We start from the raw sequence: 19,278 nt of genomic DNA, 5'->3' as shown, positions 1-19,278 counted from the left end.
TTGAAACAAACCAAACCAAAACTCAGACCTGTCTTTAATCTTCTGGTGGAAATGACGGAGTTTTCCTGTACAAAAGCTGATCTCCGCGTCACCGCAGAGGCGAAGCAGAGCGATGCTCCCGGCAGCGCTGCCACGGTGGGGGCCGGGGGTCCCCCAGCCCGGCACCCCCTCCCCAGGGACACCCCCCCGGGGGCGGCGAGCGCCAGCCAAGGGAGCGGTCAGAGGAGAACGTCTCCAGAAGGAGAGACTGCTGCGATGACCCAACCTTCTCTCCTCCCGCCGAGCCCCCCCGCACCCCGCTAGAGGCGCGCAGCAGGCGGACACAGCACCGCGCGCTTCAGAATCAGTTACAACTACCCCGACGAAACGCAGTTCTACATATTTATGATGAAAACCAACATTTAATCAGTGAAAAAAAGAATACTTTACGGTTTTCTTGACTATGCTGTGTGCTTCTCTCTGTGCCCTTCACCAAGCCGTTCTCCACTCGCAGGGAACACGGACCCGGCCACAACTCCCAGCTGGTGGCCGGACCCTGGGAAGCCCTGGGTGTACAGGTGGCCATACCAGTAACGGCAGTGACAGGGGCTTCAGCAGGTTTCTTTACAGGAGACAAAGTTTTCATAAATTACGCATCAAAATACACAGCCGCATATACAACCCTGTGTCACCTACAGCTCAATGCTGGTGAAGAGTTTCTGGCTGCAGTGGGAATTCTCCACGCTTCCAGCACTGGAGCCACCAGCCAAGAGGAACGCTCGCGCAGCCGCAGAATGCCCAGGCTGAAGCCAACAGCCAGAAATCCCCTAAAAATGAGAACAGTACTGGAGGCAGACTGGTATTTCCCCATGAAACTGATGGACCTGTGCAGTTGGAGCCCTCTCGGTGGGAAGAAGAGAAGATGCATTTTTGGAAAAAGGCTTCAGCCCCGAAGGTGCGGAGCCCAACAGCCGCAGCTCTCGGGCTTTAACCAAAGTCTTTGATTAGTGACTCTGTCAGGGCCAGTCTCTCATTATATACCCAAAGACATTTCTAAAGGAAAAGAAAAATTATCGGTTAGCTTGTACGGATGGATTAATTGGGGGATTTTGGCCCGGACTCTGTTACCCAGCAAGAATTTCCCTGCCATAACTTGGAATAGAGATAATGCCACCAAGCCCAAGTTTGCGGCTTCCCGCACAGCCAGCCAAGAGCTCCTGGCGAGGCTCCCGCCGCACCTCCCGCATCCTCTGGGCACACACCCTACACAGCCTCATGAAACGCCCGCTGCTTACCGGCACAACGAGGATGAGCCCCCCCAAAAAGGACACTTAGGGATTGTCACGATTATAATCAATGAATAATAAACACTAAATCTGTTTTGGCTATAAAATAGTGCTAGAGACTCCGATGAGCAAAGTATTACTAAGCAACTTTCAGACATTAACATTTTCCCACCACTCCAAGGCCAATAACAATCATATATCCTAAAATCTAGTTACCTGAAATAGGTCTACAGTCTGATAACACTGATTTAGTCTTCGATTTGGAAAGAAGTAGCAGACTATCATTCTTTTTCTGTATTAATGCACCTCTAAAGAAAGGAATTTAAATTGCATGTTGGTGATAATTCACAATCTCATGCAAAATATTATTTGTTTTAAATGTAACATGAACCCTTAGTTGCATTCAACCTGCTGAGACGGCTTCCAGCCTAGCAAAGATGACTATGCATCTTTTTTGGTGAGCGCATTCTTAATAATTATATTTCTTTAAAAATAATAATAATAAAAAAAATAAAGCGGCGTGTCTCCTGGGTCATGACTTCGCACGGTATGTAAGTCACTTCAGAAAACCTCAAAACTGTCAGTTTGTAAAATCAATGGGAAAAAAATGACGTTTGGAATGGGAAGCGTAGCTCAGGCACGCCGGCAGCAGCAGGAGCACACTGCGGCGGCATCACCGAGCTGCAATGTGGCACGTTTATCATGAGATAATCACTCCCCCGGAGGATTAGCAGCACGCAGATGAACCTTGCGCCACGCAGCACACTTGGGGTGTCATTAGCTCATGATAACCCCACTCCCTGCCATCTCCTATTGCTTAATTGAGGGTTACAAAGGTTATAATAGGACTGAAAGAACTTGGGCGAAGAGAACTTGCAATGAGTGATACCTTAATCAATTCAAAACCGGGGGCTGCACATGTGTAGGCAACAAAGGCGTCGATGGGAGCCCGTAAGCATGCGTTGCGTTCTAAATTAACGAGCTAAAACTTCAGGAGAGCCAAGAAATCTAGACCCACACTGTGCCTTATTTGCCCTTGACAAATTTCAACTTTTTCAAGTAGCATTTTGCCTAATTTAAATGCCATGTACGGATATATAAAAGGAAAAAAAAAAAAGAAGGATTTTAGGGCACCAGCTCACCTGAAATAAATTATCAAGTACCTCCCAAGCGAAGAAAGCAGCTCTGCAGGGCGTCTCAGCAGAAGCACGCTAAGCTACATACACGTTGGAGAGAAGCTTCATTGCGACTGCAAAATTACAAATCAGGCTTCTCAGCGGAAGCGGTTTCTTTTTGGTTACAAATTGCCGGCCGTGCTGACACGGTGCGCTCAGCGCGGCGCAGGGCGGCCAGCGGTTTAACGGCGTGTCTTCCGCCAGCTTGGGTAAACAAAGGCCACATTTGCAGATGGAGCAGCCACAGACGCGCTGCACTCAGAACTGTTTTCCAATTCACTGTGAAACATCAATTATCTTTATCAAATAACAGTATCTCATCTCAGTCCATTATCAAGATGGAGTCTTATTTTAGCCGGACTGCAGCCCTATCTGTATATCAAGGCTGGCCGCAGTGCCAGAGTGAGTGAAAGGCTGTGAAATAATCAATAATCATCATCAAATTGTGGTCGACAGGTTGCGAGGATGGAAGTTTTTGATGAAACCTCAACCTTTTTTTGTGCAGCTGATAAAGCTTAACCTTTGCAATACTTGATAACTCTGACCCAGCTAAAGGCAGCTCTGCACGCGTTTAAAACGCCGCGGGAATGGCTGGGCTGGCGCGGAGAGCACCTTCGTGCCATCAGACACCCCCCCGGCACTGCGCCCGCCAGCCCGCGCACAGCCACCGCAGACCTCCGCGGGGGGTTTACACGCAGGCGGAAGGCAGACCCACGCGCGGGCCAGTGAAAGCTCAGCCCCAAACCGACAACCCCGTGCACAACCACCAACAGGAACGAGAGAGACAGCGCCCGCGAGCATTTGTCTATCGAAATGTCGGCAGCTTTCTGCTGTCCGGAATAAAAGCCAGATGAGATCGCACAGATAAAGGAAGCAAAAAGAAAGTATAAAAACATACACGCATGAGGCGCATCGCGTAGCAGCCCTTCTGCGAAAGCTCTTGTTCTCATTCAGCCCTTTTCTTATGGTAATTTCTTTTCAAAATAGAATCAAGGCACAGAATGGGGCTGTAAACATTTTGTACCGGGTTTTCATTTTTGAGCATAGCGGGAGTAATCTGCAGCCTGACTACAACCGCGCTGCGAAGAACGGAGCGGTGATTCAGCCATGCATTCTCCCTTCAGTTATCCATCGGTTTCTCTAGAAATAGAAATTGGAGGAAATTTGTCAAAAGTGACACGAACAAGCAGAAAGGGAATTTTGCAAAGAATGTAAATTTCTAATTTCCTGGGCTGGAGCAGTGTTTCCGTAGAGCATGGAAACAGAGAGGGCATCAGCCAAACCACGTGTAGGCACAAAGTCGTGGCTGTGTTTATATTCACTACCTTAAAAGACGCCACAGGACGCCAGCCCACCCCCCCCCCCCCCCCGACCAGCTTTCTCAGCGCTGAAGGCGGCGGTGGCAGATCCCTGCTGGTCAGGCTGAGCAGTCACACAAAACCCGCCCGGCGGTTGGATTAGACAGCTGGAAAGCCTTCATAAAGCTTCAACAAATTCCAAGGGGTCTGCAATACCTTTCGGCGCTATCGCTGAGAAACTGGTCACCAACCCCCAGTCCCCCCCAGCGCGCCCCATGGGACACGCCAGCCCCCCTGCTGCCGTAGGCGGGAGCGAGTCCCAGCGGCTGCTCCCCAGGGAATTCTTCTGACCACGGAGGCCCTGCAGCCCCGCGGCCGCGGGAAGTTCTTGTCCGCCTCAGCTGCAAGGCGGGCGGCCGCCCTGTCTGCCTCCACGGAATCGCAGCTCAGCCCAAACCCAGTCACCTGGCCTCAGGAAAAAAAATTAAAAAAAAATTAATATTTTTACCTCTTGGGCATTAACTCCTCAGGCTTATCAGGCCATGACAACGGATGTAAAACCAACCACCAGTTCAGAATGTATTTGCCTTTCAATTCAGCAAGTTATCGTCAAAACACCGAATCTGTGGTCCCTTTCCTACACCGAATCCCTGTTATACCATTTAGCCCATTTCAAGGTCTCAGTCGCAACCTCTAAGAGGCACATGAAGACACCAGAAGACTAAAATGATAATTAAAGTCTATTTCCTGGCAAAACCAGAACCAAGATGCAAGATTAAAGACCTACTCAAACCCACTACGAGATACTTCCAGAACCTGCCTTAAAACTGCTCAATTTTCTCTTCAGACAAAAGAATAAATTGCAACAGAATCATTTGCTTTTCCAAATAAAAAAAAAAAATTCTCAAGTAAAACATGCACTGATAATCATAGCCACATGTAGGAGCTTTGAGCGAAGCAGCCCAAGAGCTCACAGCTCGTTAACACGGACTCCCACCAGTCGTTAGAAAACGCGGGTGTTCCAGGGGAAGGAAGCGAGCTCATGGCGTTGGTTACACCAAAGTTGGACCTTAAAGAGCAAAGAGAAAGACCCGAATAATTAAAAGCTTCCCTACCTGATGCAGCCCCCCCCAAGAAAGGTATGGGTCATAGGAACTTGATGCTAATGAAGCGTTTATATAAACATAATCTAAACATTGTCACCAACGTAGTTTTATAGAAAAGAGGTGGTATCAGGCTAGCGTACTGAGACGCCTGGCTCTGATGAGAGAACTCAGAACTCATGCGGCTCCTGAGAGGTATTTGGTGCAGTCTTACACATTGCCGTGGGAAAGGAAAAGGATGCATAATGAACAGGTTGGCTGTTGGACGGATTAAATATCGGTTAATCGATGTGGTTTGGAATGCGGCTGTAAACAGAAAAACTGCTGACTTGGTGCATTTCTCCTGGGGTCCCACAAGGGCCTGTCCTAACCCAAAAGCCGTGCAAAAGCTGCTGCTGGTGGAGCTCCAGGAGAACACCAAGGGGGTTTGGGGCTGGGGAGGAAAAACCCGAAGAGCACGATCCTTGGGAGCATCCTGAGGAGCCTCACTCTTTGGTTTATCAAGTACGATGGTGGCACTCTGACCACGCCTAGGGCACTCGGCTGCAGAAAGTAAATTAACAGTTTCCTACGCAAATTAACAGTTGTATGTAACATAGGACCTACTGGTCAGAAGTTGAAATTAAGCAAAGTCAAACTAGAACCAAAATATAGCTTTCATAATGAAAATTATTAACTACTGAAACTAATTATGATGGTTCTAGCAGATGTTCCATTACTGGAAAACTTAAGATCAAGATGAGCCGCTGTTCCGGAGACGCCCCTTGCCCAGTGATGGTGGATTTGGGCGCCCTGCCCCACGCCGGAGGTCAGACCTGATGATGGCAGAGACCCTTTCTCGCTTCCCTCCCTCCCCTTCCCCCCGGGAGCTGCCACTCATCGCCTCCCTCCATTTACAATTTTGCTTTCCTGAGAGAGACATCACCTGTGATGAATACACGCTGAACTGCCAAATGTCGCTCTGGAGACCGCCGGTGTCACCCTGATGGATGTGGCACCAGGCGCGATTAAAAAAGAGAAAAAAAAAAATCTGCCCCTGCGGGGAAGGTGGGTCCTGCCCAGGTGCGGAGGGGGCTCAGCATCCCTGGGCGCGCTGCTCCACACGCCGCCGGGCGGGAAACCCTCCAGCGCGGCCTTTACCTCCCAGCGTCTCGCTCGGCGTACCGCGCTCTCGAAGGGTTTGAAAATATCCTGGTCACAAACCCACTACTCCTCCAGCAGCAGAGAACGCTAAAGGGATTCAACAGCAAATATTGTATGAAAGTCCGCCAGAGTGTAGGCAGTATTTTAAGGAGTTCGAATTTAAGCTTCAGAACAGAGTTCCTAGTGCTGCTGAATCCTAGAAGATTGCTTATTGCAGAACAGTTCTATTTATGGAAAGAACAAAGAAATCCCCCCCAAAGCGGCAGTTCATAGTAATAATCTAAAGCACCGGGTAAAATAATGTCAGTGTAAAAGACGACCCTATTGGAAAGCCCTCCTCCCCATCATCTCCTCCAAGACACGGCTATTTAACAGCAAATTCTAATTTAAAGAATTTGAGAGAAGGTGGTAACTTAACTAGCTAAAACCAAAGCAGCTGTTTGATATTTGTTTGTCATAATTATTTTGGAACTTATTATCAAAGCATTTAAAGTTTTAAATCGATCTTGACATTTTATATCATCTCATTTTTCATAACAGCTATTTTGGTTTGGGTTTTTTTTTTTTTGTTGGTTTGTTTTGTTTGTTTGTTTTTTTTTTTTGTTGGGGATTTTTTTTTTTTTTTGGGTTTTTGCTTTTTTCCGCTTGAAGCCCTCACGAATTCTTTTGATGGTTCAAACGCTCCCCCGGCCGTGCCGCCGGAGCCTCGCCTGAGCCTTCCCGCCCACCCGCGGTACCGCAGCCCGACCACCCGAGCCCCTGCCCCGCGCCCGCACGCCCCCAGCCCGCTCCAGCGCCGCGTCCCCTCGAACAAAACGCTCTCCAGCACGGCGGCAGCTCTTCCAGGGGCGGATCGGCGGCTTCCGGAGCCGCGCGGCAGTAAGAGAGTATGTTTTATTGTGAGCGTCATGGAGACGGTGTGAAAAATCAAGAGCCATAGGCAGTGCGCGGCAATGGGTCAATACTCTTCCCCGAGACATTGTGCAGATAATCAACAACAAGGCCCTGGGTTCTGCGCGCTGCAAACAGCTGAAGGGCAAATCAATAGCGCCATGGGAAGGACGGAGGCTGCCCGGCCCCGCTCCCCACCGCGCACCGCTGCCGCCGCGGGAAAGCGCCCGGGAACCCAGATGAATTCCAGCTCCGCTGCTGCCGGACGCTGGGCACTGGGAATAGCCAGCAACGCTTGGAAAATATTTAATAAATAATTTAATAGAAAAGAGAAAAAGAGAAAGAACCTGATCTCTAGGTTGAATTATAGTAAAAAAATTCAGGTAAAAAAAAAAAAGAAGATACATATTTGGGATTCTCATGATGTAATACGAAAGGGCTGCAGTTTTCATTCCGATTTAATGTTTTAAAAACAAACTAAAAATCCAAAAACCCCTGAAATAAGACATTTGCTTGAAAGTAAGATTAGAGCAGAACAGTTTTAGAATTTTAAATATTATAATCAATAAACTAGCTTTTAAAAATATTGGGAAGAACTCCCAGGTTAATAGGCACATCTGTACAACAGCAACAACGCACACCAAAAGCAAAATACTGAAACGCAGATAACTTTGGCTTTGAGGCAACGTTTTACCGGTAGTATTAATAATTGACACCTTGTTAAATAAGTGATACTAATATTGTAGACTTTACTGGAAAACACCTATCGTATATAAACGTTGATTTATTATTTGTTAAAAAAGGTGATCCTTGACATCCATCACTCGATTAATCATTAGGTGCAATTTCTCACTGGGTACCTACAACCACCTTCCTTTGAAACAAAATAAAAACGTGCTGGAAGAAAAAAAACCCCAAACATACAAAATGGTTGTGTTCCCTATTATTACAGTTAAAATGCCTCCCTTTTTCCTTTTGTCTTCAAGCAGATGATAAAACTCTGCTCATTAGCGCCCTATTTCACCTGTAGCGTAAAAATAAGGTAACCACATTCGGAGTGCGTATTTAGGCCAGCACTTTGCTCCACTGCTGATAATTACTACAAAATCCTCTACAAACGATGATCTATGTTCAATCTGTGACACAATTTCAGCAACACAAAGCCCCACGCTGCTCAGATCTTGCCATCAACCGAATTTAAAAGGGATTATTTTTTTTAGCAGGGCAGCGAGACACGAAACCCCAACATTTTAAGCTTTACTTCCATCACCATAACTATGTCAGTATGCACGGCGGTAAGTTACCAGATTATATTTTCATGAATTATTCAACGCAAACATCCCCAAATCAAAAGCAGCCGCAAACAAAGAAATCTCTTCCTTTTATGAGGATTTCTGCTATTTTCTCCAGGCGTCCCCAGGGCGAGGCGGGTCCGGCGCAGCGGGGTGGCACCTCGTCATGGCTCTGACCCCGCTGCCCGCCTGCTCCGGCCCCACGCAGCGCCCACGGGCCTTGGGAGCAAAGATCTCGGCACAAGGTGAGGGACACGGGCGAGGGACTCCCCGCACCGAGCCAGCCGCAGGCCTTGCAGGAACAGTGGGCTAGCCCCAGGGCCACCAGCCCGCCTGCCCCGGGTCCTGCTCCCACCGTCACGGGACATGGATCGGACACCCCCCTGCAAACAAGGCTCCCTCAGCTCACCCGAGCTTGCGTTCTTCAGCTTGCATCAAGAAGAGCGCCGTCAACAGGTTGAGGGAGGCCTCCAGATGTGGTGAGGCCACATCTGGAATATTGTGTCCAGTTCTGGACTCCCCGGGTCAAGAAGGACAGGGAACTGCTGGAGAGGGTCCAGCAAAGGGCGACAAAGATGATGAGGGGACCGGAGCATCTTTCTGCTGAGGAAAGGCTGAGGGCCGTGGTGCTTTTTAGTCTGGAGAAGAGAAGACCGAGGGGCGATCTCATCAACGCTTCTAAATCCCCAAAGGGCGGGTGCCGGGGGGATGGGAACAGGCTTTTTTCAGTGGTGCCCAGTGACAGGACAAGAGGGAACGGGCACAAACGTGACCATGGGCAGTTCCATCTCAACCTGAGGAGGGACTTCTCTCCTGTGCGGGCGGCAGAGCACTGGCACAGCTGCCCAGAGAGGGGGGGAGTCTCCCCCTCTGGAGCCATTCCAAACCCGCCTGGAGGTGTCCTGTGCCACTGCTGGAGGTGCCCCTGCTCTGGCGGGGGGTGGCACTGGGGGGGCTCCAGAGGGCCCTTCCAGCCCTCACCAGTTTGGGATTCTGGGATTAAAACCGGCTTACACGCAAGTTGTGATGGGGCAATTCATGAAACTTTCATATGTAGTTCAAACTTTTACTGTCAAAACACTAACATATTTACTAAATGCAAAATTATGTTTATGGCTTCAGGAAAAGATTCAAAGAATAATTTTTTTTTTTAAATAGTGAACGACCCAGCAATTTTTTGATAGCGTGTTTCTGGTAACATTGTCCAAGAAACATTAGAAACAGAAAGAAAGAGAGCGAGCACAGCACTGCGTCTGCGTTAGACAAGCATTTTTCTAGGCACAAATGAAGCGGCGATTAGTGCGGAAAGCAGAAAGGTCCCAAGAGGAGAGCAGGAGTGAAACTGGCCGAGGGCTCCGGCGCCGGCCACCGCTCAGCCCGCTCTCGCTCCAGGTCACGGCCACCCCCGGGCAAGCGTCCTCAGGAACGCTCGATTTAAATGTACCAAGGCAATTAAAATACTTTGATAAACATTTTGAAAGGCTTTAGCTTTTGTAAAAAAGGCAGATTAAAAATTTGAGCTTTTTTCCAATTTCAGAACTTTTTCACCTACACAATCCTGAAGTTACTCCGCGTCTTCTGAGCAGCCCGAAATCTGCAACTGTGAGGAATAACTTGAAAGAGATCAGATTGGAACGAGAAACCTGTATCCAATAGATGGCGTTGCCCCCTAATAATCATATATATGGCACTCATCAAATTTTTCTCTCATGAATAATAATAAAATCTACAAAGGACCCTGCCTAATTATCCTGAAAGTCCCTTCAGTCACCCCCATCTCCGCTTTCCACGATCTATGGGGAAGCTTGTTAAGAGAGTAAGAAAACAAGTGTGACTATCCACCAAGACATCAAATTAACCGAGCGAATCAGTCGGCCAATTCACTGGCGGGGTCTGGCGTCAGCTGGGGCAGCCCCAGGCTCCGCCTGCCGCGGAGGAGCGCTCCGGAGGGGAGTCTGGCGAACGTCAGCCATGCACAACCCCCTTCCAACCGCCGGTGGGCATTACACGGAATCCCTTTCAAAAGAACCAAACGAAAAAGTACAGAAGAGAAAAATGGGGTATTTTCGCATGCCTGCCAAACCAAGGGCAAGCCAAGCCAGAGGGAGGGATTAGCCCTAGCGGCACGGGAGCTGGAACACCCTTCGCTGTCTTGCCTACCAGCACCTCTGGGCCTCGCAGAACCGCTGCGGATCACCAGGTTGTGCAAGAAGACACGTTCCAGAGCCACCTGGAACTCACTCGGCAAGGCCAGACATGCCCAAATCACCTCTATCACTCCATGCCCTTGGAAAAAGTCCCTCCCCAGCTCTCCTGGAGCCCCTTTAGGCACTGGAAGGGGATCTGAGCCCTCCCCGGAGCCTTCTCTTCTCCAGGCTGACCGCCCCACCTCTCCCAGCCTGTCCTCCCAGCAGAGGGGCTCCAGCCCTCCCAGCAGCTCCGGGGCCTCCTCTGGCCCCGCTCCAACAGCTCCATGGCCTTCTGCTGTTGGGGGCTCCAGGGCTGGAGGCAGCGCTGTGGGGGGGGTCTCCCCAGAGCGCAGCAGAGGGAAGGATGGGGTTAGTCACAACTCTCCTTGCGCTCTGAAAACAGATGTAAGGAAGCATACAGCTGTGCTCTTCACCTCTCCCTCTCCAACAGCGTCAGGAATTAGCTACTGGGGCTGCGGTCAGGGCCTCTCCAGCGGGAGATGTTCTACTGGCTGCTGAGTAGGTGGGGAAAAGTCCTGCAACCCACGCAGGCTCCTCGCACGGACCATCGGGGAGATGTATTTGGAAAGAGGGATACGCACAGCTCTGCAGCACGGCGCTCATCTTGGCTAGGACGGCAAAGATGCTCAGTGGCATCGGATAGAGCCATATACAGCAGCTCTTGTGGACCCATTTTATGGTTAATAAATCGTGATCCAAACGACTTAAGCTAAAACAAGTTAGAGCAGTCCGCATTTCCTATTTGCCAACATTATATAGCTATTTATACAATAACCCTGGCCAGCTTTGCTTCCGTAGGACGGCTGTCTAAACAACAATTACCCGAACACACAGTCTTGTCAGTTACTAGATTTGGGAAATAAATGCCAGAATTTCAGAAGAGACAATGAACCAGCCATGTATACCTAAGCGTGTGGTTCTGCCCACAAAGCACCGAGTGACACTGCAGATCAAGCAGGAAGAAATCTATGCACATTTTGTAAGGACTAAAGATAACAGCTTTCAGAAACAACAAAACCAAAAAATATATTTACATACACACACAATGGAATAAGGCAGATTCAAACTACGGGTATTTTATCCAAGCTTTACATAAAGACTATTGAAATTCAATGAGAACTAATAGCTGATCACACAGTACAAGGAATAACAAAGAACATTACCAGTGAACTTTTCTGATAAGATAAGGCAAATACTTTGTCATTTAAACATTTTTAAATCCAAGAACTTGTTTCAACATTACCTGTAAGTATATCCTCTCCTAGGTCACTGGTAAGAAAATACGTATCTCATTTAACATCAGCAAAGTGTAAATACCTCAAACATCAGCATAAGGGCATTATTTAGAGAGGAGTTTTAGGGAAAAATCCCCACCTCAGGGGATTTTGTCTGTGACTTCTATAGTAGATAAGCAGATACACTGCTATAAACCCTAACTTTTAAAACTCAGATTTTTCATCTGTTTCAGAGCAGGGGTATCACCTAACTTTAGGCTTCCATTATTAACCCATCTGTGGCCCCCATTCAGTTCCCGTGGATGAAGACAGGAGGGCTCTATATACTTTGAGTCCTTCATTAAACTATTGATCCCCTCAGCATTATCCATAATGTTCCAGCAGCTCAGCATGTCAACCGATGCAGAGCTCGCTGCTCTTTCCTTTCAATAACTTCCACACTTTATGGGGAGGAAGTCACAATGATTTATTTACCTGACATTTCCCGGTCCGGATGTCGTAGAGGGCCACTGAACCATGGCGAGCTCCCACTGCTATTCTGTGACTCCGCTCGTAATAGCTGACCATGTAGAACCTGAATTGAACATTACAACAAGTAACAGGTGAGATCTGACCTGCCTGCATGATGTTAAAATTAATTTGCAATGCCATTGGGTAATTAACATTAGTGCTAGAACAGAGATTTGATTTAAAAATCCATCAGCTGCCAGTTTTCATACTCGGCATTCAGCAAACAAAGCCAACTGATGTTTGATACATTACTGCAGAATCAGATCAGATTTATTTATTTCTATTACAACGTCGAACACTTCCACTGAGTTTGGGAACAATCTCTGTGACAATGGCCAGGGCCGTGAATGTCCACGTGCACATCTTGTTTACAGCAGAACACACAATAATGCCGGACGTCAAACGGTTAAACAAGACAATCTTAACACCCTGAATGATTTCAAAGCACTTCTCCTTGCAAATCAAATGAGAAGGAATGAGAGACAGCACAGGGAAAAGTATGCAAACTCATAAATTGCTGTTTGGCGTTAGGGAAAAAAAAGGAAAATTTATCACACGCTCTCTAATCTAACAACGTCCTTCAGGTGAAAAGGAACAGAGAAGCATGCAATAGTCCTTAACAGTCAGGCATTGATCCGAATTCAAACAACTGCAAAATTCAAAGAATTTCTACACCTTGAAACACAAGAGAGTCAAAATCCTTATTTCAAATTCAAACCTCTGGGAATATTGTGCCTTTCTTCTAAAAGGGAGAGCAGATGTGTGAAAAAATGCTGACTGCGTTTCCGATTGCATTTTAATTTTACAGTTGAATTTGACTATAACAACGCCTGCCAGAGATTTCTAGAATCAGTCTATAAAAATACGTTGCTGACCATATTTATGGCTTCAACCAACAAATCTCCCAATGATCTATGTCGGTGCTCTCCGGCATTCCCAGAGTGCCATAGCAACTGCTCGCAGGCAGGCAGGCAGATGCGCTGGGTTGCGCAGTGCAGGCTGGCAGGCGGGAAGGGAAACAGCAGGAAACACTGCGTTACGGGAAAAAAGGGGGGAAAAAAAAAAAAGGAAAGAAAATCGCTAGTTGTTGTGCAGGAGAAAGGGCACGACTAAGTAGCTCAGACGCACTTCTGCACCCCTGACCATCCGTCCCCAGGGACGTCTGCCGTGCCCACCATCCCTCCCTGCTTTCACTTTCGCTCTCTCGCATCCCTTCCATGAACTATCCTCACTTGCCCTTCGATACCTTCCCGTGCCCTTCCCCGCCCCCAGCAGCCAGCCGGGTGCCCGGGACTGTGCTCGCCCGCCGCGCCGGCGCAGGAGAAGGTGCTGCAGCAGAGGGACGCGGATGACTTCAAGCAAGACCCCAGGCAAGGCGCCGAGCGTGAAAGACCCGACGGCTCTGCTGGCAACTCCCACTCCAGAGGACGAGACAAAGACAAAACCCGCTTAGGCTACGCCAATTCTTTCCCGATCTAACTCTTACTCCGCCTGACCCAGCCAACCACTATCGCAAAGACCTTCATGAAAGCCCACAAGCCATCAACGTGCCACCCCCCACTGCCGCGCGCCGTGCCAGCTCGGAGCCCTCCCGTCCCAAAGCGTGCAAGCAGGATGATGGCCAGCTTTTTAACGCTCCCTTTCCTAGAGCTATGGAAATTTTTCCAGGCCACCTACCATCCCTGTTGCTCTCTTTTGCAGCCATCAATTTGCTTTTCATATCCCTTTGGTGAGTGGAGGCCACACAACTTATTTATTTATTATTGAATAATAGTAATAGTGTCTCATTTATTATTAAGAAGACAAAAAAGAAGCGCTTAGGGAAAAAAAAAAAATCAAAGGCCGTTGATAAACAGCTAGGGAGCAGGAGAGGCGGGAGCTGGTCATGAGCAAAAAGAAGAGAAGAGAAAAGGGATAATGCTGTGGGCAAACGGGTACCCGCGGGGCCCAGAGCCCGGCACACGGGGGAGGGTGGCACGGGACCGCGATGAGAGAGCATTCACGTGTTTCCCCATTTCATGTCAAACCGCAAACACCTGCACAATGAAAGCACTGCCTCGGGTGAACAGGGAGGGGGCTATTTTTAAGCCTATTTTATATAAGCAGCAAACGCAGGATTTATACGTAAACTTACAAAACCAGCCACACCGCTTGATCATTACAAGTAAAATGGACTACAACGGAAAGTTTCTATATAAAATGTTTTATATCCCCATTAATTGTGTTACACTACCGAATGGGCACAGTCCACTTGTCTCCTCCAATAGATTTCGAAAGAGAGGATCACACGCTATTATATGTAAGCAAACAGCATTTCTCTCCTTACGGCATTTAAATGCCCATTTAGACAGAGCGCTGAGTCAGTATTTTCCTTCGAAAAGAAGAATCCATCAGACTACATAACAACAGAGGGTTTGGGGAAAAAAAAAAAAGCTTTAAGGAAATGGATGTTTTGGAGCTTGATTTCCTAAAAAAGATTACTCCTTAAACTGACACTCTGTTGTCAGCTCTTTAGCCTCATTCTTTATCTTTTAGTTAGCTTAGCATTGCTACAACTACGCGCAGATTGAAATATTTTAATCCTTTGCACCCCTGCCTAAACGCCTGCGTGGTAGAGTTCAGCAGAGAATGATGCGCCAGCATATATTTAGACTACGCTATGAATTTGGTTCTGCAAGTCGGTGCGTCCATATCCACAGTCGGGATGCGAATGGAGCCGCGGCTCCGCGCGCTGCCCCGCTCCTGCCCTGCGGAGAACCCCCCGTGTGCCCGCTCTCGCTGGCGCCCCCTGATCCTCCCCACGGAAGGAGGCTCGGCGAAGGCCCACCAGCTGTTTAAAAACCACATAAAAATCACTTGGTATTTTAAATTTAACCTCTCCTCCCGCGTGAGACTATACCGTTGCACGGACCGCTTTAACTCAGCAGCCTGACCGAAATGCACGACCTGAGCGAGCAGAGCCCATCAGGGACCACTCGGCTGTGACGCAACTGCTGAATGTGGAAAATGCTCAGGTCACACAGAATTTTGCTGCTTTCAGTATTATCCTTCGCAATTTTAAAGGAACTCAGAAATATTTCATATTCACTGCATTGTACTTCAGGGCTTACTTTGATAAGAAATGGGCTTGCACAGAGCATGCCAAAAGGTATTACGATCCTCTATAAACAATAACACTTATGGGAAAAACAAATAGACACCAAAATCACACGCTGTAAGATACGATATTCAAAATACCCACCACGATGGATTTGCCTCAGCGCCACCCATCAGGATTGGGTCACGCTCACAGCAATTAGCGGCATGACTGCTACATTTGTACAGCAGTAAAAAGAAACCCGAAAACCCGAGAGGAATGATAATCAGGTACTTTAACCCAGCACACCGCTGCTCCCAGCCCTGGGTTTAATGTTCGGCTGAAACGGGAACGGCGCTTCCGAGAGAGGGCAGAGGCGCCGACAGCCGTTTGCCATGATAGCCGTGAGTACGGTCCTTCTGTAACGCCCCCGAGGAGGAAGAGCCTGCACCCCGAGCACCGAGACACCTGGCTGGTTCCGCCACCACAGGGGTGCGCGGAACGCAGCACAGCGGAATGAGCGCTGCGATACTGAAAGAATTAACGACAGGATTCTGTCCAAGTGCTCCCACTTGGAATCTCTCCAGAGACTCAGCCATTTGCTAAAACCTGATGGAAAATTTCCACTGGGCTGAATGATCCCATCAGTGGGGTGCTGTATCATTTTTACAATGGCTATAACTATGTAGAATAGGAAATATTACTAGTAATTTAACAAAATCTTAAGATAACGTAGCACTATAAAACTACAACAGGAGTAGTGAGATTTTTTACCCTAATTCCCACTTACCCTTGCATTTATATTTTAAGGTAAGCCTTTTAAAGTACCAGGAAGAAGGAAGATTACCTCTAGCAGTATCCTACCTGTCAAGACGATAATTGTTCTTTTCTTGAAACTATTCAATATTTTAATAGATTATTAAATTAAAATGTAATGGTCGACAGATGATTATTATAATTTATTGGTTGTACCAGTTTAAGAGTATAACTGGGATATTTATCATAGTCTAAAGATACTGTAAATGTTCTTGTTTTATAAATCACATTGTACAATGTAAAAGTCGCATTTTAAGAGTGAAGTAGAAAGCAGAACTAGCCCAAGCCCAAGCCCAAGCCGACTGACGCCGCTGACCTCCCGCTGAAGGCTGCCTACGACGACAACTCTGGAGCCCAACCGGCTGCCGTGGAGGACGCCTGGGCGACAGGCAAAGGGCAGACAAAGCAAGGCTCTATTCCAGGAAGGCATTTGGTACTTTCCATTCCTTATCATCTCCGTTTTGCTAACCATTCCCATGGGATGGCGCTGCTGCACACCTGTGCAAACAGCTCAGAAGGACCTGGAAGTGCCCGGTCAGGAGATGTCTCCTCTGCTAACCATGCCCTACTGCCAGCTGCGCTCTCCATCAGAGCACGTTTCGGAGAACAAAACAGAGGCAGCCTTGGGCTTTCTCTGAATAAAAGGTTTATTTGCTATTTGGCTCAACTCCCGGTGTGAGAGCGTGCTTTGCTGAAGGACTGTGGTGCTGACCAGAGATCTTGAAACGCCAGTGAAGTGCTCCTGCTTTGACAAGCCCTGGCTCCTCGGCACACCGGGAGCCTCACTGGGACCTCATCCTGGCTGCTCATGGCTCGGGCTGAGCGTACCGATGGGCAGCAGCTGGCCACGAGGCCCTTTTGCAAGCCACTGCAATGCAAGCCCCTTGCATGGCATGTCTGGGAACACCACCACGTCCCCCAAACCGCATCCTTGTTTCCTGCTGTCACCATCTGCCTTTTTCCCCAGTCGCTTTAATGGTGGCAACTAATTGACTCGGGTAGGTTGTGCGCGTTGGAATCTAACCTGTGACTCAAGTACACGGCTCCCATTATTGTGACAGCAAAGATATTGATAAATCCTTTGAAAGAAGCTGCTCAGCTTGTGTGGCTGTTCCAGGGGAGCAGGTAGGAGATACGGAGGGGGAGCAGGACAGAGTTTTTCATGAGATTACACAGCATTTCCTTCTTTTTTGGCTTTTCAAATACCCAAACTTCAGGGAGTTGTTAATGCTTTTCTTTTCCAGTCCACATCTCTGTCAGATGTGGCAGAGACCTAAAAGTCTACAAAAGCTTATGGATGAGCTAAAAACACTCTTCACGGTTGCTATTTTAAGGGGCAAACATCACATAAAAGACTGTTCCACTCTTAAAGAAATATATCCTACTGGTGACCCTACGATTTTCTTCACCGTATTCTCAGAGGAAGAGCTCACCTGCAGATGGCTGGAAAGCATTCCTGAAGACCCTTCTTCTTAACTAAAGATCCTTCGAGGCAATACATGATGATGTCCATAACCTTGGAAACAAAAGTTAAAAATCATTTGACACACCGTATTTTATGTTTCATGATAAAAGTTCTAACATGCAAAACCAGAGAATTTCCGTGCCTGACTGCGTTTTTGATATCTAACTTTAAAATTCAATGGGGATGAAACAAACAAGGACTGTCTTGCATATAATAGAGTTTACGAGAGCAATGGTACTGACAACTGGAACCATTCAGAGTACCCGTAAACAGTTAGAAAACAGCAAACCACTGGCAAACATAAGCTATTTGAGCTCTAGAAACAGCTCTGGTTTGCAAAAGGCCTCTGGCCATCAGTATCAAAGTTACAAATCCGTTCTGTCATCCGTCCCATTCTTCAACAATATTCATCAGCACCAACAAATGCGACAGATAAAAACCCCATGTGGTCCCCCAGTGCGTCCAAGTATCAGTGCTACAAACACACCGTACCTCCAGCAAATCCCCTTGCTTGGTTTTTTTCCCCCAACCATGCAATTTAATGCAATTTAACCTTTTAAGGTTCAAATTATTAGCTGGGTGGTATAAAACAAACCCTCCTCCCACACAAAAAGGTTTATGGTCCATGAAGAAAAAAAATCTACGATTCCACTCCAGGCCAACACATTATTCCCTCTCGCATGGAACCCACAGCAGATAGGGCAGAACAGCCTTACCTCCACCAGAAGGTCCACAACGTCCGTAGGCATCTTCTCAATAAGTATCTCAATGACCCTCAAGATCTCTCCTTTCGCCCGGGCAAGAGTGGTGGTGTGAATATTCTGCTGAGACTGCGTGTTGGCTGCGAGGGCAGTGTGTCTGTGCACCTACCAAAGAGCAGGGTTACACGCGGAAATGCCGACTTCTAAATATTCTCCATCTGTGCCTACACTTCGATGCACGTGTTCCATTAAGAAAGCCCATACTAGGCAGAATGTCTGGCTTTCCTTTGAGACCCAGGGGTGATTTCCAGCACTCAGCTACTCATAATCAGTAGAGCCACTAATGGTTATCCTTCATGTAGTTTTTAAACAAGGGCTTACCTGTTTTAAGTAATTCTTAGTCTCGTAAGACTAAAGGGCAAGATAAGCAAATGCCTGGGTCGGTCCCTTCCTACCTAAGCGATTCTGTGATTTTCACATACTTGAACATCTATCTTTTGGCGTTAGACAGCTTTCATAAGAGGCTTTTTTGGCCAGCCACTGAACATGGGCCACCCTATGGCTCGAGCTCAGCCAAAGCTGCCGTATGGCTCGAGCTCAGCCAAAGCTGCCGTATGGCTCGAGCTCAGCCAAAGCTGCCGTATGGCTCGAGCTCAGCCAAAGCTGCCGTATGGCTCGAGCTCAGCCAAAGCTGCCGGCCGTAGCGGGGCTGGCTTGCAGGCAGGCCCTGCCCAGCCCTCACCGACCTCTCTGCACTGCCCCTTCCTCCTCGCCCTCCGCACCCCGCGGCTACCTCTCCGCTCCGTCGAAATTCATACTGAATGGGCTCACGCCTACGTCGTGTAAAAAAAGCAGGATTTTACACACCGCTACTGGAAGTTTAGAAAACCGGGAAACAACTGAAGGCCAACACAACTCATCGCACTCAGTGAAATATCGCTCCGGTCGTACATGACGGGTGATTCGGATACCCGCAGGCATGCAGATATCAACACTCGCCGTTTCCCCTTTTGGGGAGGGAGGCACATTCGATCCTCTAGTGCTGGTGAGCCTGGAGCCCCCAAGCTCGGAGGAGAAGCCGGCGGGGCCGGGCCCTGC

General features: G+C 48.1%; 1 protein-coding gene across 1 annotated transcript in view; it reads right to left on the bottom strand.

Annotated features, from left to right (window-relative positions):
- WDR7 (WD repeat domain 7) overlaps window positions 1-19,278 on the bottom strand; it is a 129,371-nt gene that overhangs the window by 15,732 nt on the left and 94,361 nt on the right. Inside the window, exons 24-26 of the mRNA XM_082496973.1 lie at window positions 18,196-18,345; window positions 17,448-17,530; window positions 12,087-12,186 (exon numbers count right to left, since the gene is read on the bottom strand). Coding sequence (XP_082353099.1) covers window positions 12,087-12,186; window positions 17,448-17,530; window positions 18,196-18,345 — 333 coding nt within the window. The remainder of the gene's footprint in view (window positions 1-12,086; window positions 12,187-17,447; window positions 17,531-18,195; window positions 18,346-19,278) is intronic.

The sequence above is a fragment of the Vanellus vanellus genome (assembly GCF_965231255.1).
Source record: "Vanellus vanellus genome assembly, chromosome: Z".
Taxonomy (NCBI): Eukaryota; Metazoa; Chordata; class Aves; order Charadriiformes; family Charadriidae; genus Vanellus; species Vanellus vanellus.
This window is presented reverse-complemented; position numbering and strand designations above follow the sequence as displayed.